This window comes from Panthera leo, chromosome B2 (assembly GCF_018350215.1).
Source record: "Panthera leo isolate Ple1 chromosome B2, P.leo_Ple1_pat1.1, whole genome shotgun sequence".
NCBI lineage: Eukaryota > Metazoa > Chordata > Mammalia > Carnivora > Felidae > Panthera > Panthera leo.
In genome coordinates, this window is record NC_056683.1 from 128,957,517 (window position 1) to 128,985,438 (window position 27,922).

Genomic DNA, 27,922 nt, shown 5'->3' on the forward strand with positions numbered 1-27,922 from the left:
GCGTGAGGTGATATCTGAGTGTGGTTTTGATTTGTATTTCCCTGATGAGGAGCGACATTGAGCATTATTTATAGTAACTTTAAATCAGAGACTCTTACCAAGCTTAAATAATAGAAAATTATTACATCCATAGACATCTTCTATAGAGTCCTTTCTTCTATAGAGTCAATTTAACTTCCACCTTTTCCATCTCGTGTTACTAACATATTCCTGTGAGAGGCAGTTTTACAAATGGGGAAACTAAAGCATCTCAGAGAGGATCTATGATTTTTTTTGACTTGACACATTGGCTGTGTTAGAAGTAGGAAAATTCATGTATCAGTGGTATATGTCATCACCCTTCTAGGTGCTGGGCTACAAATCAGTATGAATGAATCCCACTTGCGAAGCAACTCTTAGGGTCGGGATGGCAGACGAGTGAATGGTGATCGAGGTGCACTCAGTGCTCCAATGGGGTTGTCCTCAGGTCACCTTAGGAGCCGGGAGGCGGGGCAAGGATCTAGACGGACGGCCAGTGAAAGATTCCTGTAGAAGCTGCGGCTTTAGCTGAGACTCGAAGGATGAGTAGGAGTCACAGGTACAGGAGAAGTGCAAAGTCAGGTATCCAGGAACTTCTAGTGCATTGTTGTTTCCACTGAACCCCCATTGCTACAGCCAAATCAGTTTGCAAAATACAGTTTTACCACATTCACGTACTAATATGTCAGATGTCACGTAGTCATTCCTTTTCATTTTACAGATGAGGAATCTCAAACCTCGAGAGTGAAGTGATACAGGGCTATCTGCCATTTCACTGTCCTTAGCTGCCTATGCCTGCTTTCTGCTTTCGCCAACTCGAAAGATGCTCAGGAAACTAGAGCTCCTTCTCGTGGTATTGGTGTTGCCCTGAGGGTTGCTCTGAACTTCACACCACCCCTGTGTTGTTGTGCCTTTAGCAGTTTTACAACCAAAGATGAGCCGGGGAAGGCGGCACCTCATCTGCTGACTCCTGGGCTGATGGGAGAATCTTCCGGATCCTTCAGTGCCCCGGAGGATGAAGGCCAAAGGGAATACCAGGCCAATGACTCTGACTCCGATGGGCCTGTCTTGTACACTGATGATGACGATGATGAAGAGGATGAGGACGAGGATGGCAGTGGGGAAAGTAAGACTTGTGTTCAAGAGGTGGGGAGGAAAGTGAGTGATGGGCAGAAGCAGGTGCACTTTGTAAAGAACAAAAGCCATGGGTGATCAGACATCTGGTGTTTTCTTTCCCCCCATATTCTTTTCTCATATTAGAAATGTCCGTGTTCTAAGGTTTAACTATTGATGACAGGCCTTTCCAGATGAGGATTCCACGGGGGCCAGAGGGTCAAGTCTTTGTCTATGAGGAAGATACGCACATTTGTATTTGTACAAGGAATCAAAGCTTTCTAATGACAGAGGCAGTTTCCAAATGATCAGAGATGGCCCTTCCACCCTGAGGTCTTTCTTGAATAGAGAGCATAAATTCAGGATTCACTGGATTACTTATTGAAGGTGTTTGAGACTTCCGGTCAGTTTTATACTAGGGTTTAAAGAGAGGGGAGGGAAGAATGAGTCAAGAATGACAAATACCTTTGAAGAATTAAAAATAATCACTCTTCCACAGTAGATGAGATAGGATGCCTTCTAAGAAGGAATGCCAGTTACAGTAGATTAAGCCAACCATTCATATATAACTTCAGGAACTAGAAAGTGCTTTTTTTTTTTTTTTTTTTTTTAAACTTCTGAGCATCATGACTTAGGAGGAATTCACTATGGAATTGAATTTGTACATCGTGGAAAGCTATTAATGACTGAACATCAGTTTGTCAAGTTCCTTCTAGTTTGTACTAAACAACAATAGCAACAAAATCCTCGTCATCCACCTGGTATTAACTCTCCTCTGTTGAGACATTAGGGATTCTTCCTAATTAAGGATTAAGACACTGCTACCATCAGTAAACCGTCTCCAGCGTGATTTCTGAGTGGAGGCAAGAAGACAAGACTTTACAGTGCAAATAAAGGAGCTAAGTTTTTAAGACTTAAAAAAGAAAGCATTACGCAATCAGTAATTTCCACGATACGCCATCTCAGCAAAATAAACTTCAAATACCACTTTCCAAATGATGAGGTGACACTTGCGAGTTTTTTCATGGTGCCCCAACATTTTTTTCAGAACATTTTTAAAAATAGTCCTTCAGTTTTCCAATGTTGTTTTTTTTTTTTTTTTTTTTTTTTTATTTATTTTTGGGACAGAGAGAGACAGAGCATGAACGGGGGAGGGGCAGAGAGAGAGGGAGACACAGAATCGGAAACAGGCTCCAGGCTCTAAACCATCAGCCCAGAGCCCGACGCGGGGCTCGAACTCACGGACCGTGAGATCGTGACCTGGCTGAAGTCGGAGGCTTAACCGACTGCGCCACCCAGGCGCCCCAGTCCTTCAGTTTTCCAAAATGAACTACATCCAACTCAAAACTGGGTTTGGGTTTGTTGTTTTTTTTTTTTTTTCCTGAGGTTAATTAAAATTCCACTCTTGCATGTGGATAAAGAATTTCTTCTGGACTCTGTTTAAAGTCCACGCCATGTGTAACCTGAGTGCTGCTTGCTAAAAGCCTCTTTCTCTGCGTTTCTTCTTTCTCCAATCCTCAGGTGCTTTGGCAAGTAAAATACGACGAAGGGATACTCTTGCTATCAAACTTGGCAACAGACCATCTAAAAAGGAACTAGAAGACAAAAACATCTTGCAGCGCACATCTGAAGAGGAGAGGCAGGAAATCCGGCAGCAGATTGGAACCAAGCTCGTCAGGTAATGGCTGGAATCTTAGTACAGCACTGACCAATCCATACTTTTCTCCCCACTGCGGTCTCCTGCCCGACAGGGATCATTGTGAATTCCTTGGGTGAGGGCACGCATGGCCTATGTGGTTTTCTAAACTTGGTCCTGATGGTGAACCACTCAAAGAGCTTGCCCTTTGGTCCAACCAGTCAGTGGCTTTGGAGTCACCAAAGCCCGAGCCAAGTGTCAAAAAACGTTTTCAGTTAAGGACCCGTTAGTAAACAATTCCGGTTTTGCTGGCCAGAAGGTCTCTGTTGCAGCTACTCAACTGTGCTGTTATAGCATGAAAGCAGCCATAAACAATACGTAGACAAACGGATGCAGCTGTGTTCCAATAAAACTTTATTCACCGAAACAGGCAGGGAGCCGGATTTGGCCTGCAGGTCATATTTTGCCCAACTCCTGGCCCAATCCACAGACTCTGGCGTTCCTGTGATTGCCATGAGGTTCTGCCCTATGGGCCTTGAGATTGTAGAAATATTAGTTAGCTTCAATGTCCAGCTCCATCCAAGCCAGGTAACTATAGCCCCTCCTATCAAAACCTCCTCCTTTTAACTTGAAATAAATGGTTATCTGGGGCGCCTGGGTGGCTCAGTCGGTTAAGTGTCCAGCTTCGGCTCAGGTCATGATGTCACAGATTGTGGGTTCGAGCCTCACATCAGGCTCTGTGCTGACAACTCAGAGCCTGAACCCTGCTTCAGATTCTGTGCCTCCCTGTCTCTCTCTGCCCCTCCCCTGCTCATGCTCTGTCTCTGTCTCTCAAAAATAAAAACATTAAAAAAATTTTTTTAAAAATGGTTATCTGATTTTTCTTTCTGCCTCCAGCCATTGTAGGGTTTCTACTTTTGCTACCAGTGACTTCGGAAGTCCATTTAACTGGCAGCTTTTTTGTTTTTGTTTTGAGAGAGAGAGAGAGAGGGCACAAGTGAGCGAGGGGCAGAGAGAGAGAGAATCCCACAAGGGGCAGAGAGAGAGAGGGAGGGAGAGAGAGAGAGAGAGAGAGAGAGAGAGAAGCGGAGCTCACCCAGAGCTCATGCTCACCCAAAACAGGTGAACTCATGTTCACCACACGTGGGGCGCAAGCTCACCCAAAGTGGGGCTCGTGCTCACCCGATGTGGGACTAGAACTCATCAACTGTGCGATCATGACCTAAGCCGAAGTCAGATGCTTAACGACTGAGCCCCCCTGCCCCCCGGGCGCCCTTAACTGGCACCTTTAATAGAAGCGAGTGCCAAAGCCTTGTTTTCCATGATCACTTTAAGCATATTTAAGTATGAGCTATTTTGCTGACTTCTCTCACTCTCCCGTCAGTTGGGAGAAGGGAGTAGTCTGAGATCCCAGGGCAGGATTTGGAGGTGGAAGAAATCCCTTCCACTTGCTTAGAAGTGGAAGACTTCTGTGACTGTGTCATACCTACAGGGCTGGCATGTGAGGGTTCTGAGGCTGTTATCTGTTTGGCAGATGGGACCAAGCAACGGCTTGGGGTGGATAAATGAGATGATACGCTGAAGGCACTTGAGTGCCTGGATCATAGCAAGCACTTAATAAAATTAAATATTTTTATTATTGATTTAAATAATTATATATATGTTAAACAGGTAAAACATTCTTAAAAATGAAACCCAAAAGCGGCAACTTTGTTCAGTATTTTTGAAGAAGAACCTAACAGTGTGAAAGAAAAAAAAAGGAATTGTGTAGCAGTCTATTGTTTTACGTGGTAATTGTTTTACATGGTGAGGTCATTTGAGAGCCTATACAAGAAGGAAATAATCCAGAAGAGAGAAAAAAAAAAACAAACACCTATATATTTTACAAAGATGTTTATTTCAAGGCTATTTATAGCAGTGACAACTAAAACAAACCAAATGCTCAAAAACAGGGCGCTGATGGAGAACCTTGTGAAGTAAGCAGAGAGCAGATTTTCCAACCGCCTCATCAAGGATTTCTTGGAGGGAACACTCTGGCTTCTATGGAGGGGATCCAGGGCAGTGTGTGTGTGTTAGGGGTGGGACGGGAGGGACTCCTTCATCCCAGGCTTAACCATCCAACCAGAACAGCCTCTTCTGTCTGTTTGATAAAAGGATCCTCCCCCCAACCCCTAAAAGTTTAAGAGCCTCTGAAAGTATGCACATAGACCACATCCAGAAAATATTTTATCTGAGTAGTTTTAAATATGTAAATTTTGCAGAATTGTTTCTTTACAAATATCACACATCTGATCACTGCCGTTAAAGATAAATCACCCATAGTCCCTACCTTAGGGGACTCCATGTGTCGTGGAAGAGACAGACTGACATCCTCCTTGGTGAGGTCATGTGAAAAGCACCAACATCTAGGTCAAGAGAACTGGGTGTGAGACCTTGCTCTAACTTTCACTAGTACCTGATATTCAGCAAGTGACTTAATGTTATTTCCTCATTTGTAAAATGGGAACTGGCTACTCCCTTGCTGAGTTGTTTTGAGGATCCACGATAATGTAAGTTAAGCACCTAGCACAGCACCTGGGACTTTAAGAGTATGAACTAACAAGAGCTATGATTATCGTCTTACCTTTATTATTACTTGTGTGGTAAGTGCTCTAATAGAGGTGTGATCTTTGTATGACTGCTGTATAGGGGCAGAGAATTCACAGGACAGGATAGGACAGGTCAAACACCCAACCGAAGGGTACTATTTTAGTCATTTGTACGATTTCTGTAGGTAGAGAAAGAGAGAAAGGTATTCCTGAGGGAGGAAACCCCATAAACAAAAGAAGGATGATGTCTTTGGTGGATGAGAGAGTGCAGATGTGTAACAGGGTACATGGGTGGTTGGCATGGTAGTTCACTGGGTTCTTTTGTAAGCTCAATTATGCAAGTTACTTCCAAGGTAGCTCTGATGAAAATTAAACTTTAACAAAATTTTTAATGAGGTCTTTAAAATAACATTGATTTCAGTTCCCCACGCCATTTCTGCCACAGCTGGAACATTTATAATTCATAGTATCTTTAAGTAAGATTACATCTCATATACATTAGTTTAATTTGTGCAAACTCAACCTACATCCGGAAGAAGTTTTTTCTGTAATTAACAACAAATTAACACTGTAAACAAGACGAAGAAAAGGTATAAAGAGTTGTTATAGGACATTCAGCTTTTGTTTACAAATAGGTAGCTACTAGTCACAAATGAGCCTGGCTTGGGGCACCTGGGTGGCTCAGTTGGTTAAACATCGGCTTCTTGATTTCCACTCAGATCATGATCTCAGGGTCATGAGATCGAGCCCCGAATTGAGCTCCTTGCTGGACATGGAGACCACTTAAGACTCTCTCTCCCTCTCCCTGTGCCCTTCGCCCGATTGCACGCACATGTATGCGCTCGCTCCCTCTCTCAAAAAAAAATTTTTTTTTAAATGAGCCTGCTTTTCTCAAAAACAGGTGGGAAGGGTCCATATATCTTAAAATAACTCTACTACATGTATTATAAATCCATTTGAGGTCACAAAAGCAGTATTTCACGGGAATTACTACACTGTCCAGTGTGGATCAACCATCTTTTGAGTTAGTATAAACTCTTAAGCAGAAGACTTCTTTATATTCTAATGATCTGTATGTTAATTAGGAGATAGGCTAAGCTATTCTGGCAGAAACCAAAAAGTGCAGTGGTCCAAATAAGACACTTCCACATGTTTATTTCCTTTCCACAGAACAGTCCAGAGGTAGGTGGACTCTCCAGGATGCGTGGGACTCCCCACCCACTCCTTATAGTTAGCTGGACACTCAGATTCTTTCTGTCCTATTGCTTTTCCATCCCCATGGATATTCTCATCTGCGTGATCCAAGCTGGCTCACGTGACCATGTTTGAGTTCTAGCCCATGGAAGAAGGAAAGAAAGAAAAGGAAATACACAGTCATTTTAAGGGTAAAAAGCAGAAGTTACAGATACCACTCTGTTCATATCCCATTGCAAGGACTCAGTCGCAAAACCGCACCTTGTGGCTGGGGAGGCAGAAGTCTGTAGTTGGGGGACCACAGCCACAGCTCAGGAGGTTCTGTATGTAAAAGAGAGGAGGAAGAATGGATCAGGGGAGTAGGTACCAGTCTCAGACAGTCTTTAGTCTCCAAACTAACAGAAAGGAGACTTTTATTTTGTAGGTGTAAAATGGATTTGTGTTTCCTCAAACAGGAAAAGAATAAAGCTTTCTTTGTTATTTTATTTCACATTTCGCATCAAGGAGGTCTTGTTTGTAACCTACAATATATCCTTTTTGTCATCATAGGAGACTTAGCCAGAGGCCCACAACTGAAGAATTAGAGCAAAGAAATATCCTAAAACGTGAGTATCTTATCTTATTTGGTGATTTCTCATGTAACCATTAACAAGCTCCCTTCAGAGATGATCCATTTATCAGTAGGAAACCTCCATGTTTATTCACGAATGATTAAAATGGCCCGTTTAGATCACATTTCTAGATAATTAAAAAAATGGGGTGCATGGATGGCTCAGTCAGTTAAGCACCCAATTCTTGATTTCCGCTCAGGTCATGATTTCACGGTTTGTGAGATCGAGCCCCATGTGGGGCTCCAGGCTGATAGCCTGGAGCCTGCCTGGAATTCTCTTTCCCTCTCTCTTTGCCCCTTCCCTACTTGTGCACTCTCTCTCTCTAGCTCTCTAAAAATAAATAAGTAGAATTCAAAAAATAATTTCTTGAAAGTTGTATTTCATTTTATGGCTTTGAGCCTGATATCCCCCAGACCAGAGTCATGGTTGTGACAGTTGTTTTTAAGAAAGATGAAATATACCCATGTATTCTTTTACCCAAATGTTAAATAGAAGAAAATGCTCTAGTCTGCTTGCAAATAAATGTCAAAGAAAAAGCCAAAGAATCCCCAAGGAAATAAATCAAACATTCCTATATTATTATTAATAATACAGTTTGTTGCCAGGTTTAACAAATGACTCCATTTAAAACAGAATTATGGTAAAAGAAATTCTTGAGCCCTTTTCATTTTCCTTTGTTATGATAACTCTGTTTCCCTTTTGAGTTATTTATAATTTCTCAGGAGTTAAGGAGTTCTCCATTCATTTTCCTACCTTATTTTCCCTTTCTCTTTTCCCTTCTGTTTTCTTTGACTTTACTTCTTACTCGCTAGTCCAGTAGAACTTCATTGGAGTTCGTATGTTAAAGCTATAAAACTAATAGAAGCACAGTTTGTCATTATATACTGTGTCCATGTGGTTACCAACCACAGTGACTTAAGTAATGGATATTTTTAAGCTGAGCCTAGCTGCAGTTTTATATATTATTAACCCAGTTTCAGAAGAGCTTTTTATTGTACGAAATATAAAAACATCAGGGCTGGGCAGAGCTCCGGATAGTACCATAATAGCAATGAGCTACGGGCATGCTGGACATCTTTTTCGATCAGGCTTTTAGAGGTAATTCTTGTCTGGATGATCCCCATTCTTCAATCTGAGTTGTTTTCTTTCCCTAAGGAATGAAAGAATTTTTTTAAGTTTATTTATTCATTCTGAGAGAGAAAGGGGCGGGGAGAGAAGTGAGGGAGACAGAATCCCAAGCAGGCCTCCACACCATCAGCACAAAGTCCACATCGGGGCTCAAACTCATGAACTTCAAGATCCTGACCTGAGCTGAGATCGAGTCAGATGCTTAACTGAGTGCACCACACAGGTACCCCAGGAATGAAAGATTTTAATGATACGTTTGTACTATACTTGCTATTACTAAGACAACCCAACAAAGAAGACTGAACAGTGAGAGGAACTGAGTCTATGGGATTCTTTCCTTGGAATGCTTTTTTCTGGCCGTTTGTGAGCAAAACTGGAATAGAACCCAAAGAAGGGCTTAACGTGACCATCAGTATGTAGAAGAGCCAGTACAGAGATGGAGAAAGTCATGGGTAGAAAAGCAAATAAAATTGTGTTTTAGTTTTCTGAGGAAGGATGAAAGCAACATCTAATTTTGACAACAACACAAAACCAAAAAAGCTCATGGCTTTTGATAGTAGGTCCCTGGAAAATATTTCTTGAACTAAATTTTAGGTAAGCTCAAGAGCAGACCGTAAGCTCCTAAAACACAAAGATTATGTCTTATTGGATGCCTGATGCAATACCTGGCGGGGGGGGGGGGGGGGGGGGCGGGTAAAAAAAAAAGGAAGAGCGAATTCTGGGTAATTCTTTTCTGCTTCTGTGAGACAAATGGTGCCAAACCACATTGCTGTTTGGTTATTTGAGGAACTATTTCATAGATGTAGAAATTTATCACACATTGATCTTAAGTGCTGTCTTGGCTTCTATACCCCATTTTCCTGGAGGTTCAGGGAAGAGGGAAACGCCAAAGTCAACTTCAGATTTGATTCCAGTCCTTTTTTACTTCCTTCTTAGTTTATCTAACCATGCTTATTCTGGAAACAAAAGACACATTTCCAGTCTGGAGAGGCTGATAACTGGCTTATGATCTCCTGACATAATATTGTATGGCCAAGGGAAGCAGAAAAGAGAACTGGTAGAGGTCATCCAGAGCAATCCACTGAGCGGTCCCAGGGAACTGAATGGCATAGCTTATAATACTGTGTTCAGCCCCTGTGTGCCTCTGGGTTCTTCCACATAGATGACTCTTTTTTGTGTGTTTATTTCATCTCCAGCTTTTGTTCAAAAGCAGTATGATTGACTATTTAAAAAAAGTCTGTGTGTGAGATGGTGTGGTTGTTTTTTTTTGGAACGTTTGCTTATTTTTGAGACAGAGAGAGACAGAGAATGAACGGGGGAGGGGCAGAGAGAGGGAGACAGAATCCGAAGCAGGCTCCAGGCTCTGAGCTGTCAGCACACAGCTTGATGCGGGGCTCGAACTCATGGACCGTGAGGTCATGACTCGAGCCGAAGTTGGACACTTAACTGACTGAGCCACCCAGGCACCGCCAGTTTTTTGTTTGTTTGTTTGTTTGTTTGTTTGTTTGTTTGTTTTTAAGGACACTTATTTTAACTGGGTCATCTTTTCTTGACAGACTAGGGAATTCATTCCCAGAGTAAACTAATTCAGCAGCTGTCAAATCCAAGCTCATCATTAGTTTATTAAACATGAGTCAGGTGGCAGTCAGTGCAGATCTCACTTTCAGTGGAGACCAGGGGCACATTTTATACCTTAATTTATCAGTCACCATAACACATCTTATTCCATCTCTTTCCTATTTTACTGCATCTAGGCTTTTTTAAACAAAAAACAAAACTATAAAGTTAGGTTTAATTGTACATTTTAGAACCAAGTCCTTAATATTATTAAAATAGAAAGCAAGTTCTGGTGCTTGAAAGGTCAACTTTTGCCTACCAGAAAAAGAGATACTCATGGAACACCTTTTACAGGGCAGGCATAGGAGATGCAGATCTGTTTAGCTATGACAATAGCTATATATTCTCTAGAGAAAAAGTATATTAGGCCATTGAGTGCTGTATTTTTTCCCAACATTTTATTATGAAATTTTTTTTATTTTATTTTTTTTTTAATTTTTTTTTTTAACGTTTATTTATTTTTGAGACAGAGAGAGACAGAGCATGAACGGGGGAGGGTCAGAGAGAGAGGGAGACACAGAATCGGAAGCAGGCTCCAGGCTCTGGGCCATCATCAGCCCAGAGCCCGACGCGGGGCTCGAAATCACGGGCCATGAGATCGTGACCTGAGCTGAAGTCGGATGCTCAACCAACTGAGCCACCCAGGCGCCCCTGAAATTTTTTAAATATAGAGAAAAGTTGAAAATTTTTATAGTAAACACCCATACATGTACTATTTATAATCTACTATTAACATTTTATCACATCTTGCTTTATCACATGTCTGTCCTTACATTGATCCATGTTATTTTTTTGATGCATTTCAAAGTAAGTGTATAAATACATTTTCATTTTCATGGTTTCATATAAAACCATGTAAAACCCACAAAAAATATTTGGCTTTAAGTTTATTTGTTTATTTTGAAAGAGAGAGAGAGTGAGGTGGGGCAGAGAGAGAAGGAGAGAGAGAATCCCAAGTGGACTCCACAGTGTCAGTGCAGAGCCCCATGTGGGGCTTGAACTCACAAACCGTGAGATCCTGACCTGAGCCAAAATCAAGAGTCAGATGCTCAACCAATGGAGCCCCCCAGGTGCCTCAAATATTTGGCTTTTTTTAAACTTAGTTTATCTGAATCGATGACTCGGGAATATGATATTCCAGTTGCTGATGTTTTGGTGCTTTTCTGTCTTCTCCTTTTAGCTCATCCCTAAAATGCTCTGGGCAACACTTGCTAGCTGGGTAGGTTTCCTGTAGTGCCCATGGTTATTAAACCACATGTGTTGTTTGTGTGTTTATGGCAAATGCTTCCTGTGACTGCTCTGAAATATCCACCCCCCTGCTTTGATGGAGTTACTAAAGGCAAGGTTTGTCAATGAGTCACGTCACTTCCTTCATGAATATCCCTCCAGTCTATTTAGAGTGACCAGAAAGGTGTACATCCTACTGTATAATTAGTCCTTTACTAAACAGAGAAACAAAGAAAACGTTAAAAAAGAAAAGTGAGGGGCATCTGGGTGGCTGAGTCAGTCCCACTCTTGATTTCAGCTCAGGTCATGATCTCACCTCACAGTTGTGAGATCAAGCCCTGTGTCGGCTCTGCACTGGGCCTGGAGCCTGCTTAAGATTCTCTCTCTCCCTCTCCTTCTTCCCCTCCCCCTGCTCACCAGTTCTCTCTCTCTCTCTCTCTCTCTCTCTTTCAAAAAAGAAATAACTAAATTTCATTTCATTTCATTTCATTTCATTTCATTTCATTTCATTTCAACTCAGTGAGTTTTTTTTAAACTAAGATTTGACCTTGATTCTTTGTAAGAGATTTTACGAGTATTTAAAAAGATTCAGAAGATCAGTCATGTTGACTTCCCTCCACTTCTTACCTTCTTTAACTTCTTTAAAAGCACAATTTCAGGGGCACCTGGGTAGCCCAGCCGGTTAAGCATCTGACTTCAGCTCAGGTCATGATCTCACGGTTTGTGGGTTCGAACCCCAAGTCGGGCTCTGTGCTGATGGCTCGGAGCCTGGAGCCTGCTTGGGATTCTGTGTCTCCCTCTCTCTGTCTCCCTCCCTCCCCTGCTCACACTCTGTCTCTATCTCAAAAAATAAATTAACATTAAAAAACTTAAAAAAATAAAAAAGGTAAAAGCATGATTTCAAATATGGAAATATGTAAGGAAGTCAGCTCCTGATGTTAAAAACGAATTCCCACATGGTAGAATTCTGTTTATTTAACTTCCTCAACTGCAGTTGGCCCTTCTTTTTTTAAATAGGTAACTTGCTATCACTCAGATGTACAGTCTGCTTAATAAGATGAAATTATCCAATATTCCTTCACAAAAATTAAAGCATTTGTTGGCTTTGAGTCATATTAGATATCCACTTTTCTGTCTTTGAAAAGTACCTTTAAAAATATAGCACAATCACTTTATAGGAAGAATTGACTAAAATGCTTTGAAGATTATATTTTTCTTTTTATTAGTAATATCATTAAAGGCTGACCTTGTAAAGCCTTCCTTTGAATCACATGAACCACAAATTTAGCTTTTGTCTGTTATGTATAATTTATAACCTACATGCCTTGCCCAACTCATATAAAGTAAATATTTGACCCTAAGGATATATTTTAAGGATATCAAAGGATATATATTTTGTGAAGCAATTAGAAAAACCCACAGTATTTTCATAGGCGGAAATATGAATTATAACAAAATTTGTTTGACACACAGGCACTTCCTGAAAGTGTACTAACTGCCTGTTTCTTATCTCGCAGGGTGATTTCAGCTTATGTTTACTCTTTGTCTAAATAACCAGACTCAGCATTCCTTTTCTTATGAATTAAAATTAGTATTTTGGAAGAATGTGGAAACTTTTCTCTGTCCAGATATGGGAAGTTAATAGAGAATTTAGCCTGTTCAACTAACAAATACAATTGGTGCAAATATTGAATACTGATGTTTTATTCATTATAAAAACAGTCTTAATAGTAAGAGGTCTATTTGAATTTTTAAAACAAATTTATCTTTTCATAGAACAGACTTTTCTTTTTCAACGTTTTGGTTGAGCCTTTTTGTATTGTGTGATGTTCCTTCGATAGAATTTGTAACAGCATCTTCTAAGAGATCATCTTTTGTAAGCGTTGGTGTCCAAGAAGTAAAATCTATGCTCATGTATCAAACAAACGATGAGCTATTGGAAGCAACAGAGAAAAGTTCATCAAATAAGTAATGATTAAGATCTGAAGGGGTATTTATTTCTTTAAAATTCCTGGTCATTTTTCTCTTAATCCCATCCGTTGGACAGCATTCATTAAATTGGCCGTTAAATTTTACTATTTGGTGAAGCACTAGAGAAAAAAAAGACTTTGGAAAGTCAAGTCACAAGAAAATAAATCATCTCCATCAACAGTACACCATAATAACCCCATTCAGAACATTCTGGTTTGAAGTCAGACTCCAAAGAAATGACTGCATTCTGCTACTGTGGAAACCAAAGCAGACAAAATCAAGTATTTTGGTTGGATTTGAATGGACATCAACTCAGACATGCATCAGATGGTTCTAATTTGCTCTTTTGATATGTCTCAGATCTTTATGTGAAGGCCAGATCCAGAAGTAAATTTTTATCTGCCTTCTGATAAATTGTGCTTATAAGCCCATGAGATGTTCAGCAATGAAAGGTTTTCACCAGTGTGGACACCCTTATAGTTTTTTTCAGAACACAATATGAAGTCAGGAAGCAAAAAGGTTTATAGTCAGTAAGGAAACCGATCCCATAAGGAGAAAAAGTAATATATAAATTAATGATCGATCTTTCTGCAAAATCTTTTGACAACTTTTTATGTCAGAGTGTTTGATCATTATCTAAGTCAAATAGTTGTGGCCTGATCTACTTTTCTGATTATAAAATCATTTATAGTAACTAAGTCTTCCTGCCTTTCCTCCCCCACCCTCATTCATAAACAGAAAAGAATGAAGAGGAAGAACAAGAAGCAAAAATGGAACTTAAGCGCAGACTCAGCAGAAAGGTGATGAAAACATGACTGTTAATGATCATGTGTGTTTTGAGATATACTTCATTATTTAAATGCAGATCAGCCCTCTGCCTTTACATTTGATACTGAGGAATAATTACTCCGATTAGCTCACTACCTAATCAAAGACATTAAGATCAATGGAATGCATATAATATGGATTATGTTTATATTTACGATTGTATGATATGCTAATTTGAAAAGTTAACAATCAAAAGTTTTAAATGACATTTACCAATTACGAATATAGCATGTAATCTGTGTGAATACTTGTTTAAATGCGAAGAGGAACAAAAAAGAAAAGAAAATCACACAAATGTCTTTTATGCAGCGATAACCATTATTAACATTTCAATATACAGTTTTTATTTATTTTTTATTTTTATTTTTTTTCAATATACAGTTTTTAAAAATGCTCACGTTTTCTGTGTAGTCTTTATTACACTATTATAATATACACTTTATTACACTATTTCTGTGTAGTCTGTGTAGTCTAATATTACATAAATATTAAATTGAAGATCTGCCACTATTCCATGTGTGAGCTGGGTCAGGAATTTATTAAGTGAACTTGATTACCCAACCTGCCTGCTGCTGGGCTACCTAACTTGACAAATGGCTTACCCCCAAAACTCAGACTGTTGTTTCCACCCACTCATAAAAACATAAATCTGACACCAGGGTCATCGCTTTTTCTGTGTTAGAATAACAATAGTCTTTGGAAAAATTAAGCACTATCAGAGTTTATCTTTCATTATATTTCACTATAAATCTTTATACAAATATATAAAGATTTACTTGTAATTCTTTAGATTATACGTTTCACACCTGGATAAGGCAGGATAAGTAAAATATGACATCTGCAGTGAAGTGTGTGACCTGACCCACGTTTATCTGAGATGGCTGGGGAGTCCACAGCAAAAGCACTCTAAGGCATACAGAAGAAACTCCATTCCCATGGAAAAGTTGGAGACTATTTTGAGAGATTTTGGTTTTCATTTTTAGGGAAAAAGATCCTTAAGTCGTCTCTTTTTTTTTTTTTTTTTCAAAGATCCTACATGTCAAGTAATGATCAAGCTGACAGAATTCCTGTAAACTGAATTTCTAGAGATGGCTCTTGTGGCATTCGGTGGCTGTTATGTTACCAGCTACAAATAAGAATAGCCCCTCCTCACTGTCCATCCTCACCCCTGCCATACACAGTCATCTTTTGTCAATCCATTTGGGCCCCACCGGGAGGCAACAGAGCCTGGCCTGACCCCCTGACTCCCGCTTCCCTCCACTCTACAGAGCTCTCTGCCATAGGTGCAGAACATTCCATCGCACTAATAACACAGTCCTAAAGGGCAAGACTGGATGGAGAATTTCTGACCCATGTGGCCTCTGGTCCCTTGCCTTTTGGGCACTCCCCAGAGGCAGTGGTTTCTCTACCTCCTTTCCCCCACATGCCCTGGAGAGGCAGTAAGAAGCTAGCAATATAGATTGAACAACATGTGAGTATAAGGGAACCATTTAGATCATTCCTCCCTCTGTCCATTGCCTACCAGGGCTTTATGAAGCTAGAAGGAGTCACGGTTGCCATACCCCAGCTCAAGTGAACTCAGAGTGTAGACCCAGGCCCTTATAGGAGTGCTCAAGTGACTTGAATGTTAGAGCATTGACCTGCTTCAGCCTGTGATTTTACTCAAGAGGACACTGAGGCTCAGGAAAGGTTTTTTGGGGTTTTGTTTGTTTGTTTGTTTGTTTGTTTTCCACAAACACATCATTTTTGTGTGTCAAGGTGCTCAGTTTTTTTAAATTGAAGTTGTATGCATAAGGAACCTCTCCAAAGAAGACCACTTAGACAATGAATGGTCTGGCTGTATACACAGTACATCTATGGGTAAAAAAGGTACTGGAAATGGACCCCATGGATAAAAGAGGCCTGGGTCTATGGCATCTCCAGACTGAGAGAGGCCACAGAAGCATGAACCGTAGTAGCAGAGAGTAGATCATGCCTGTCAGCTAGGGCCCAGCAATCTTTAGTCTCTCAGAGCCATCTCTCTTTATTCTTGGGCTTGGGAAAGGACCAAGAGAGGAGAACAAATACACAGGGCTGGGTGGATTAAATATAACTGTAAATTTGAATTTGACTAAGACCATAGGAGGAATCCAAGTTATTAGAAGTGTCTTAAAGGTCTCAGCCTATTTTAACCAGTTAAGGCCCACTGAATGTACTCCATGCCCCTGTGCATTTCTGCACAGCAGCTTTTCCCACCGGGATAATGTCAAATCTGGGCCTGGGTCTCTAGTCTTTCCCAGAAGACCACCATAGACACGCCCTTCACCGGACCATTTCTTTGTCATAACTTTGTGCATTTCTGAATATAGAGGTTTAATATAATAGGAACAGAGATCTCATTTCGAAAAGTTACAGTGCTTTTGTCTGGATGATTCAGTCTCCAAGCCAGCCATCCTATATCTGGATTGCTATTGTGTCTGCGTGGCTTCGTGTTCCTTGTGTCAGGGATGACAGGTGCCTTTATCGCAATGCCAGGCAAGTTGGGGAAAATAGCATAACGCAGATGGCTGCCAACGCCTGTGACCTATCTAACAATGATGATTTTTATAGTTTCAGAATTAGGGCACACTGCTTTCTGGTTCTTATTAGAAACTCCCAAGATGCTGCTGCCTTTTTTTTCTCTTTTGGATATCTGAAAGTGACCTTGTTTAACCATAACTTTGAAGTTCTCTATAGACAACTTGCCACCATGAGGCTGTAAATGGTCTCCTGAACTTGTCCTTTTTTCCCTATCCCCCTGCAGCTCAGCCTGAGACCTACAGTGGCTGAGCTCCAAGCTCGAAGGATCCTGCGGTTTAATGAGTATGTGGAAGTCACCGAGTCTCCTGACTACGATCGCCGGGCAGACAAGCCCTGGGCCAGGTTAACACCTGCAGACAAGGCAAGAAATCCTCATCGTTTTAGCCGTGATTTTATTTATGATTTTATTGCTTTTCTCAAAGCTTCAATATCCGTGTGGCCTCATCCCGCAAACACACACATACTCAGTCATCCCAGGAGGCTAGATATTACCACGTAACTCAAAAGTTTTCTGCCTTTAGTTATTTGAGCCACTTAAGTGATCCATTTAGGAATAGCAATGGAGTTCTTTCAGCTAAGTCTTAGAAAAAATGAGTTCTTAGTTACCGTGTAAACTGCCTGCATTCATACCTGGATTGAAGGCATGGTAGTTCCACAGCCATGATTTTTCCTTACTCTTAGAAAATATAATTTATACAAGCTACCATTTTCAAGGGATATGTTAATAGTGAAAAAGGTATTGATCTATATGAAGGCTGACACACTTTTTCTACAAACAGCCAGAGAGTAAATATTTTAGGCTTTGTGGGCCATATAGTCTCTGTTGCAATAGCTCAGCTCTGTCGTAGTCTGAAAGCAGCCATAGACAGCAGGTAAGTGAATGGATGTATATGTGTTCCAATAAAACTTTTTTTACAAGAACAGGTGGTGGGCCAGATTTCCCCTGCAGGCCATGGTTTACCAACTCTTAATCTATATCATAGCTCACAGTCCAGAAAAACTTGAAATGTATAGTGAGTCCCATCATGGAGAAAGACTATTTTATGAGTAACATAGTTCCAAAGCCAAACAATTTTGCTAACCTTTTGTTTTCAAATTCTTCAGTTTAGGGTTTTCCTAATATCCCAAATAATGATTTCTAATTTTTGTCTCTAAGCAAAATTTGGTATCAGATAAACTCATGCCACATTCAGTCTTAATGCTAGAGCTCAGTATTTTAATTATATGCCGTGCTGAAGCTCTTTAATAGGTTTCATTCTGTAAAACACCTGCTGCATTCAAGCACGTATCAGATATAGATCAGAAATCATCTGCTCATAAGAAGAAATGAAAATGAGGGAGGAAAATGATCACAAAGGAAGGATGTTTGGAATGAGTATAATAGAGAGTAGAGGGAGGCTAAGAATAGCACCCAAGGGACCCAACATTGGTGAAGAGGCAGTCGAACATGAAGAAGAAATGTCTGTGAGGTAGGGAAAGAGGAGAAGACGTAGCCCAATAGCCTAGGAAGGAGAAGATCAGGTCACAAGTGGTTAGTCATGTGGCTAGAGGGGACGTTTTAGCAGTCTGGTGGGTGGAAGCCTGACTAGTAGAGAAAAGGAAAATAAAATAGAACCTCAAGAGTCTTGGCTGTGAAGGAGAAGCCATAGAAGGAGGTAATCACTTGAGCCGTGATGATTGTGGAGGCTGCAAGCTTTTATATATACGAGAAATACCTGAGCAATCTTTTATGCCACAAAGAAGGGGCCAAAAGAAAAAGAAAGGTTGAATACATAGGAGAAAAGGCCAGTAACTGATACAGTAGGGCATAATCAATGGAGCAGCAGGAGAACGTATGTTTGTAGAAAAGGCAAGGAGGAGACCCTTGCGGCTGGGATGGAGAGCACAGGCTGAGGAACGCCCTAAAGGTAGAGGCTCCTCCAAGGCAGGTAAAATCACTCAGGTTGAGGGAAGCCACCAGGGGATGAAGAAGATTGGTACTCAGGTCCGTGTCAAGCTCACTGCTAATCAGTGCCTTGTTTCTTGAAGGAAATGTCAAGGTTATGGGTTACAAAGAATTGCCTGTAAACTACTTACTGTGGTTTCTTGCCCTCACCCCTAAGGCCCCCTGTGTAAAGTCCAGCCCTGTGCTATTCCCTAGGTTACCAAGAAGAAGAATGCCTGGCCTTGAGAGCCTTGTGTTCTAGTCAGAGGGTATACTCATGGACACAAGTGCTGTGAGTGCAGAGTGCATGGAGTCCTGAGAGAGGGTAAGGGGAAAGGTGGGAAGATTTGGGGGCAAGCCCCTCCCACCCTCGAGGTGAGCCTTGAAGGTATCTCATTAAGCACGGTGTGGACAGCGGGAGCCTGCCATTTGCCTACTGCCTACTCCTCACATCCAGGTCTCCGGCAAGTTGTCATGGGGTGTGAAAAACATGTCTCCCCCTGGGAGCCTCTCTTGGGCTGATGTGAAACACAGCTAAGACTATTGAGTGTGTTTTATCCTAATCACAGCCATCAACCAGCAGCCCTTTGCTCTTCCCTTGACTGCCTCACACGTAATTCTGAGTGGTTTCCACTGCTTTATTTGCCTTCCTTCCTGCGCTTTCCCCTCTCTGTTCAGCAGCAGTAGACTTCACTTATGACCTCATGTGTTGTCTGACACCTCACAAAGAAACACGAGGCTTGAGGTCAGGTGCAGTCTTTAGGGTGAGTGTTAACAACAGATAACATTTCTTTCTCAACCCTAACCCTATCTCAGTTCTGGTCGTATACATTCTTCTGGCATTTTGGTTTTTTATTTTTTTCGTTGTGAATTATATCACATGGTGAAGAATGTGTGAAACAAATGTACCAGTTAACTAATAAAAGGAAGAGACCTGTTTTATTAATCCCTGAATATTACTAGTACCTGAAAAGAGCTCTGTGTGCTCCTTCCCAATTGCATTTCTCTCCCTTCCATAAGGAATAACCACCAGGGCACCTGGATGGCTCAATTGGTTGAGCATCTGCCTTCAGCTCAGGTCATGATCTCACAGTTTGTGGGTTCGAGCCCCGTGTCGGGCTCTGTGCTGACAGCTCAGAGCCTGGAGCCTGCTTCAAATTCTGTGTCTCCCTCTTTCTCTGCCCTTTATGCCCCACCCCCAAAATAAATAAACATTAAAAAATTAAAAAAAAGAATAGCCACCACCCTGACTTTTTTCTTAATTATTTCCTTTCTGTCCTTTTTAGGAGTTTAACCACCTTATTTATACCTCTAAACAATAGCTGTATATTTGTTAGTTTTGCCAGTTTTGGAGGCTAAGTACGTCATATGCTGTACTTCTGGGTGTTGCATCATTCAGTCAACACCAAAGAATCTGGGTTAACGCACTAGGCCATCATTTTTCTTTTTCACTGAAATATAACACTTTGTCATATGTATCAGTCACAAAGTAATTATCCATTTAGTTGTTGATTACTTAGTTTCTAGATTTTACATTCGCAAGCTATATACTATGAAAATTCGTATATCATCTTCGGGGGCACGGATCCTGGACTTTTTTCTTGCATATATTCCTTACAATGGGATTGCTGGGTCCTAGAATGTAGGAATGTTCGGCTAAATTAGGCAGTGGCAATAGCTTTCCAAAATAATTGCTCTGGTTCACCCTCCCACCAGCAAAGGTTAAAACTTCCCGTAGTTCTATGTTCTTGCCAACATGTGATGGTCAGTCTTTTTGTTCCTTTTTTGTTTTTTTTTTTTTTTTTACTTGACAACCTAGTAGTTATGAAATAATATCTCATTGCACTTATACTTTGCCTCTCATTAATTACTAATGAGGTTGAGCATATTTTCATACCTATTCTGCATACGGATTCTACTTTTGTGCCTGTCTTTTGTCTATTTTCTTTTGGGTTATCAATTTCTTGTTGATTCATAGGAGTTCTTCCTATATTTTAGTTATCTATATTGCAAATACATATTTATCTTCTCCCGACTTATAACATTGTATTCTCTTTATGGTATGTTTAGACAAAAGAGATTCTTACCTTTAATACAGTGAATTTATCCACTTTTTCTTTATGGCTTGTGATTTTGTTTCTTTGAAAAAATTCTTCCCATACCAAAATCCAAAATGTATTCTGCTATACTGTTTTCTAAAACATGTATAGTTTTGCTTTTCACATTTAAGTTCTTCATTTACCTAGAACTGATGTCTTTAGAAGAGATAAGATACGCCTTTAACTCTGTAGAGTAGATCATCTCTAGTATGTTTTCTATGTTGCTGTTTGCTCTTTGATCTTCTTTCTTCTAAGTTTCTTGCCTTTATTTGGCTGTTCTTTTCTAACTTAAGATGGACTCTAAATCATTAACGTTCTTCTTTCCTTTTTTTCTGATATAAGCACCGAAAGCTATATATGGCGCTGTATGTCAGTGGTTCCCAACCTTGGTTACACATTACACTCACCCAGAGGAGCTATAAGAATGCTGATCCCTGGGACCCACCTCCAAAGATCCTGATTGAATTGGTCTGAGGTGTGGCCTTAAATACTGGGATTTTAAAAGTATATGGTCAGTAATTATAAAATGTTCCATTTATCCTTGAAAACTGTGTGTGTTCAGTTTGGGGGTATGGCATTTAAAATACGTCTGAAACTAAATCTTGTTGGTCTCATTCAGATTTCTGTATCCTTGGCTTTTTTATCCTTACTTTTTTTTTTTTTTGTCTGCCTGGTCTATCCTATACCAAGAGAGGAATATGTTATCTCTCCCAATACATATATGGATCTTCCCTTCTCTTTATAATTCTATCAATTTTACTTCCTGTATTCTGAGATTGTGTTAATAGATATATATGTTTAGAATAATTACATTTTCCTGATGAAGCCTTTATTATGAGACTCTATTCAAGAAATGCTTTCTGTTGTAAAGACTATTTTATCCAATATTATTTTAACATAAAGGTGAGTTGTTTTAGACCACCTTAGCTCAATGAATTCACACTGTAAACCCATGTGAGGGCTACTGATGGATTCATATATTTAGGATAGATTTCATTCTCCCTCACCCACTAAGCATCAGCATGACACTTTCTGTGCGGTTCTCTGGGATCAGACATTCTAGCATAGCCTTCACTGAGGCTATACCATAAGGGCCCCTCTCTATGGCAGGAGGATCATGTATTAGACTTTCCACCTTGGGCAGGTTTTGTCTCTGGTCTTCAGTATCTCACTAAGCTATGAAGATGACAGCTTGGAGTCACCACATAGCAAATGCCCTCAAGTCAAAGCCAATTTCAGTGCTCTGCTTACCCCATTTCTCTGCACTTCATCTTCATTTATTATTTTCCATCGAAGTATTTTTTACTTTCTTACCAGCTAATTAGTACACTTAAGATAATTTTTTAATGTTATATACAGCATTTTACTTGGTTTTTCAGTAGAAGGGCTAGTCAAGGTATGTCGTTTTGTAAGAATAGTATAGAGGTGCCTGCCTGGCTCAGTCAGAAGAGCATGTAACTCTTTTTTTTTTTAAGTTTTTTATTTATTTTGAGAGAGAGAGAGAGAATGCACACAGAACGGGCAGCAAGAGGGCAGAAAGAGAGAGAATCCCGAGCAGGCTTTGCCCTGTCAACGTGAAGCCCGATGCAGGGCTTGAACTCACAAACTGTGAGATCATGACCTGGGCTGGAGTCAGACGTTTAACTAACTGAGCCACCCAGGTGCCCTGAGCTTGCTTCTCTTGATCTCAGGGTCATGAGTTCAAGCCCCATGTTGGGTGTAGAGAGTACTAAAAAAAATAAACTTTTTAAAAAAATCTTTAAAAAAATGAAAGAAATTGTGTACACTGTTGTATAAGTTTTCTTACATTCTCCTCCCCTAGTTGTGGGCTTTTGGTCACTCACCTCTTATTTAATGACTCTCAGTTGTCCCTGCTCCAGTCACCATTTCTGTGCAGTAAACTTCCCAAAACTTAGTGACTGAAAATCACAACTATGTTATTCCATCTTACAGATTTTGTGGGTTGGGGATTTAGTCAGGACTCAGCTAGGCAATTCTGCTTTTCATGAGGTTGACTCTGGTTACTCAGTGTTCCTCAACTGACAGATACGTTGCTCTGGAGGGTCCCAGATGGCTTCTTTACATGTCTGTTATCTTAGAGAGGATGGCTCAGAAGCTGGGCTCAGTTGAGGCTATCCACCAAAGCACCTACACATGGCCTCTTCTGCATAGTGGCCTCAAACTTGTCACACTTATTACACGGTAGCTGGCTTTTTCCAGAGCCAGTGGCCCAAGAGAACAAGGTAAAAGCCGTATGGCTTTATCTAACCCTACTTTAGAAGACACCCAGCCTTATTCCTCCACATTCTATTACTTATAAGTAGGTCATAAGATCAGCCCAGCTTCAGAGCGAGGGGAATTCGCTCTACCTCTCAATGAGGGATTGGCAAGGTCATATTGCAGAAGAACATGTGGGCTGGAGGTGTTATTGCTGCCATCTTTTACAAATGTAATTGCCACATCCACCATTCCCAGCTGGCTTGATATTCAAATGCTGAATTTCACAAAGGCAGGTAAGGAGTGGCCCGGGAAATGAGTAAAGATCACAGCAGGTACAAAGTATGGAAGCAGCGGGAGTCTAAATGATTAAATTTTCCATACCCTAGAAATAGTCATTTCTAACTCATGTCTGTTGTTGGAAGGCTAAACTCCTTCATCTCTAGTTATAATAAGAGGATTTTTCTTTTTAATTTTGTGTTGAAACAAAAATAGATTTTTGTGCCGGACTTCTAGGCTGCAGGGGACATCTACTTGGTCAGTTTTTCTTCTGCAGGCCTAGTGTCTGTTCAAGAGCACTTTAAAGGCACATGACTGGCATCTCCCCTGCAGAGCAAACTCTGAGCCCCAGAGCTCAGCCAGAACCCCTCCCTCCTTACATATGAGGCTCATTATTTTTCCTGTGACATTGTCTCTCCCATTTCTCCTGACAACTTGTGAAGCTCTAAAGGACAGCATTTTTAGAACTGGATTTATATTGTAAAATATTTTTCCTTGAAGAAAAATAAGAATCATTTCTTTTAGATTAAAAAAATGTTCCATGCTTTTTAAAGATAGAAGATAGAAAAACACAACAATTTAAAATGCCATTAATGTATAGTATATTGTGTATACACAAATGACTCATGTTTGTCAGCAAAAATCAGAATATTCAAAAATATAAAAAGAAGAAACAACAATTATAATGCATATCAGTGCATGGTACTTTTAAGAACTTCTAAAAATATTGTTTTCTACCTACCTAACACTGAAAAAAATATTTATTTTCTCTACATGTTAAAAGAGGAATATAATGAAATGTTACTTATTGCCCAGAGATACTATTAATGGTCTTAGTGTGTTTGTCATCTTAGAATGAAAATAATACATGCTAAACATCATTATTGTAACAAGCATTTCTGGATTTGTGTTGCTTTTTACCTTAAAATAAAACTCTTCATGATATATAATGATAGGTGAAAGATCATGTATTTTATTCAACGAGTATATATTTTATTCTATAAGTAATGTATTTTATGCCAGTTAGGTATAATAATCTGTAATTTAACTTTCATGGTAAAAAAGAGTTTTACTTTTTCACTTTTGAACTATAAATCCCATTTAAAGAAAAACAAATATTGGAATCAAGTATTTCCACCTCTGCTCTCAAAATAAACACTGGACTTCCTGCCTCCCAAAGGGGCCATCCTTCTGTCTCTTTTCCTCCTCCTATTTCTTGGCCCCACTAAGACACGACTTTGCATTTAAAAAAATCTTTGAAGTTCAAGTGTGTAGAGAGAAGGGATCGGGAGGCAGTCAATAACCAATCAAATCTCATTCTGTGAAAACACTGTTGAGAATGCTGTAGAGAATCTCATAAATCCGGTAGCCTTATTAAATTGCTCAAATTGGGAAAGAGAAGTGGTGGGAGAAATGCCTTATTAATTGTGAATTTGAGCTTAATTCACCTTTAAAATACAACTTTCAGGGCACCTGGGTGGCTCAGTCGGTTAAGTGTCCGACTTCAGCTCAGGTCATGATCTCACAGCTTGTGAGTTTGAGCTCCTGTGTCACGTTCTGTGCTGACAGCTCAGAACCTGAAGTCTGCTTCAGATTCTGTGTCTCCCTCTCTCTGTGTCCCTCCCCTACTCATTTTCTCTCTCCCTGTCTCTCTCTCGCGCGCGCGCGCTCTCTCTCTCTCTCAAAAATAAATAAACATTTTAAAAAATTTAAAAAAATAAAATACAATTTTCAATTTTAAAATATATGTACTTGAGTACAGCACTAGAAACAGATACACAAACATAAAGATACAGATGATGTCTATCTGTAGTGGATAAATGAGCCTTAAGATGACAGAATAGGCAGAGCCAGAGAAGGCCATCAACTTGGCCTGAAGATCAAGGTTAACCTGACAGTTGCCATCTCCCTGGGGTAGGCTGTGAAGCTCCATGGTACAGAGGAGAGGACAGGCTTTAGAGCTGGGCTTTTAAGGGTTTGATTTCTGGCTTGGCCACTTGGGAGATGTTTGACCTTGGCTAAATCATTTAACTGGAGTTTCCTTACTTGTAGAGCCAATTATATCCATCTTGAGAATTAGGTAATGTATTCATGAAGTTCTAGCTCATCAATAAATGGTAGCACTTACCAGTGTTACATTCATGGGCAGGCTTGATAATCTAAGCTTTGTTCCCCATTGGTGATGTTTTCATTATGCTTTGAAACCTCAGTTTACAGTCTAGTTGAAAATTATCCAGTGAAGGGGCACCTAGGTGGCACAGTCAGTTGAGTGTTGGACTCTTGGTCATGATCCCAGGGTTGTGGAATTGAGCCCTGTGTCAGGCTCTGTGCTGAGTATGGAGCCTGCTTGAGAGTCTCTCTTTCTGTCTCTTAAAAAATATAAATGAGGGGCACCTGGGTGGCTTGGTCGGTTGAGCGTCCGACTTCGGCTCAGGTCATGATCTCACGGTCCGTGGGTTCGAGCCCCGTGTCGGGCTCTGTGCCGACAGCTCAGAGCCTGGAGCCTGTTTCGGATTCTGTGTCTCCCTCTCTCTCTGCCCCTCCCCTGTTCATACTCTGTCTCTCTCTGTCTCAAAAATAAATAAACGTTAAAAAAAAAATTAAAAAAAAAATATATAAATGAATGAATGAGTGAATGAATGGATGAATGAAATTATCCAGTGAAAGAGAATTGAAAATTCAGATAGTACATGGTTTGCCCTAGAAGTTACTCAGTAATTACTTATATATTAAAACCCTTGTAATAATTAACTGTCCTAGGGGGTGCATGGGTGGCTCAGTAGGTTAAATGCCTGACTTTTGATTTTGGCTCAGGTCATGATCTCATGGTTTGTGAGATTGAACCCTGCAACGGACTCTGTGCTGACAGTGAGGAGCCTGCTTGGGATTCTCTTTCCTTCTCTCTCTGCCTCACCCTGCTCACATGCTTTCTCTCTCTCAAAATAAATAAATAAACTTAAAAAGAAGAAGAAAGGGGCATCTGGGTGGCTCAGTTGGTTAAGCATCTGACTCTTGTTTTCTGCTAAGGTCATGATCCCGTGGTTTGTGAGTTTGCCCCCATATAGGGCTCTGCACTGACAGTGCTCTCTCTTTTTCTCTCTCTCTCCTAAAATAAATAAATAACCTTAAAATAATAAAATAAGAGAATAAAATAGAACTGTCCTAGATAACGGGGACATAAAGATGAACATACTACCCTTCCAGGAATGCACTGTCTAAACAGGTCACAGGAAAGACTGAGGTTTTGATTCTCTGCCGAGATATTCTTGGCCTGTTCCTGGTTGTCCTGGCAGCAAAGAAGAGTACACTTACCTCTGCATAGCATCGAGCTTGATGAGTAGTCAAGAAATTCCCTCCTTGTTCCGCATCAGATTTTTACCAAAGAAATAAGCAGAAGACATCAAATGATGGGAGCTCTAGTTAATCCTGGCTTCACTGCTCATGCTATTTGAGAAGGCAGCAGGGCCCATATTTTCAAAAATTACCTGATGCTCCTGGCCAGGATGACCCCGGAGCTGACTGGAAGAGATTAAGCAGACCTTCCATCGCTGGTCATCACTAGTCAATTTTAAACTTCATTTCAGTCATTTTTGTTTCTTCTTTCCTCTCTATTATTCTCATGGTACCAAAAAATGCTGTGTATTTGCTCTCAGTGCTATCTTCTGGGGTTTGTTTTGTTCCAATCTTAGAAATACCTGGTTTTGGCTCAGTGACTTACCAGTGTTGGGCCCAGCTCAGCACCATTCAGGCTCCAATCTCACCACAGCAGCCTAGCTCTTTTATCCTGTATCTTTCTACACAATCAGTTCCATTTACATTTATGGGAGAAGTCATTAGGCCTAAACGCTGGCCTCATTTGCATAGAAGGGAGTTAAGATTATTGTACTTGTATTTTCTGAACACAAAGCATCTTTAATCACTCTTTTCCTCTCATAACCTTCTTTAAATAGTAAGAGGAAGCAATTCTTGGAATATAATTGTGTTAGTCCTGCAGTGAATTTTTGAAAGGAGTATTGCATTTCTTTAATTGACTGTAGTCCTGTCTTGCTGATAACATATTTCCAAATAATCAGTCCCTAGAATTTCACATCATATTCATTGCCTATAACTGACTCATTATTCCTAATTACAAACCAGCCCACACAGCATAGAGATCTGAGGCAATTATCTGGATGACTTAGGCTCTGATGCTCATTTCATTGGAAAGACTGCGGGACTTGAAGTAAGAAGGCCTACGTATGAGCCCCATCTTTGCCCTTGAACATCCGCTCGATATCTAGCAAGTCACCCTATCTCTCAAGGCCTCCATTTTATCATTTGTAAGATGAGATAGTGTTCGGGTTATCAACTGTTTAGTGACTTAACCATCTTATTTTGCTCACCACTTCCAAGATGGCTCCCTCACTGTCGCATCTGTGCCTTGTTGCTCCTTGGCCTCTGTAGGCACCCACATGGCACCCCATCCTCCCTGGCCTCTTCCTGTACCTTGGCTTTCTCACAGTATGGTCTCCTGAGAGTGGTCACATTTTTTTTTTTTACATGGCAGCTGACTTCCAGGAAGAAGGAGACAAAGGATGCCAAACCAGTCAAGGGCTACATCCCAGACTAGCACAACCTCACCTCCTCTGTGTTCTGTTGCTTAAAGTAGTTGCAAGACTCATCCGGATTCAAGGCTGGAGAGACAGACTCTACCTCTTGATGAGGGAATGACAAAGTCACATTGCATATGTGCATATGGGATATGCCCAAGAGTCTTAAACTGAATTTCTCAGGAAAAATGCATATGTATATGGTTATAAGTGAATTGTAAATGTTACTAATGTAAGGGATGTGTAGCATACAATTTACAATGAAAAATAAACCATATGGTACTCTTTTTTGTAGATTCTATATCCCAATTGATTCTAAAAGAA

General features: G+C 40.4%; 1 protein-coding gene and 1 long non-coding RNA gene across 8 annotated transcripts in view; one reads left to right on the plus strand and one right to left on the minus strand.

The window, feature by feature from the left end:
• The window catches only part of LOC122220454, a 30,163-nt gene extending 21,463 nt beyond the window's left edge, over positions 1 to 8,700 (minus strand). The window contains exons 1-3 of one of the 2 annotated variants that reach the window (XR_006202860.1): positions 8,467 to 8,700; positions 8,202 to 8,310; positions 5,097 to 6,870 (exon numbers count right to left, since the gene is read on the minus strand). This is a non-coding gene — a long non-coding RNA (uncharacterized LOC122220454). Of the gene's footprint in view, positions 1 to 3,793; positions 6,871 to 8,201; positions 8,311 to 8,466 lie in introns of those variants that run through there. The other variant, XR_006202859.1, reaches the window with a different exon arrangement.
• PHACTR2 (phosphatase and actin regulator 2) overlaps positions 1 to 27,922 on the plus strand; it is a 135,805-nt gene that overhangs the window by 85,721 nt on the left and 22,162 nt on the right. For 3 of the 6 annotated variants that reach the window (XM_042939983.1, XM_042939987.1, XM_042939985.1), the window contains 5 exons: positions 936 to 1,144; positions 2,653 to 2,809; positions 7,099 to 7,154; positions 13,842 to 13,903; positions 16,714 to 16,851. In XM_042939983.1, coding sequence (XP_042795917.1) covers positions 936 to 1,144; positions 2,653 to 2,809; positions 7,099 to 7,154; positions 13,842 to 13,903; positions 16,714 to 16,851 — 622 coding nt within the window. The remainder of the gene's footprint in view (positions 1 to 935; positions 1,145 to 2,652; positions 2,810 to 7,098; positions 7,155 to 13,841; positions 13,904 to 16,713; positions 16,852 to 27,922) is intronic. The other 3 variants (XM_042939984.1, XM_042939986.1, XM_042939988.1) reach the window with 1 other exon arrangement.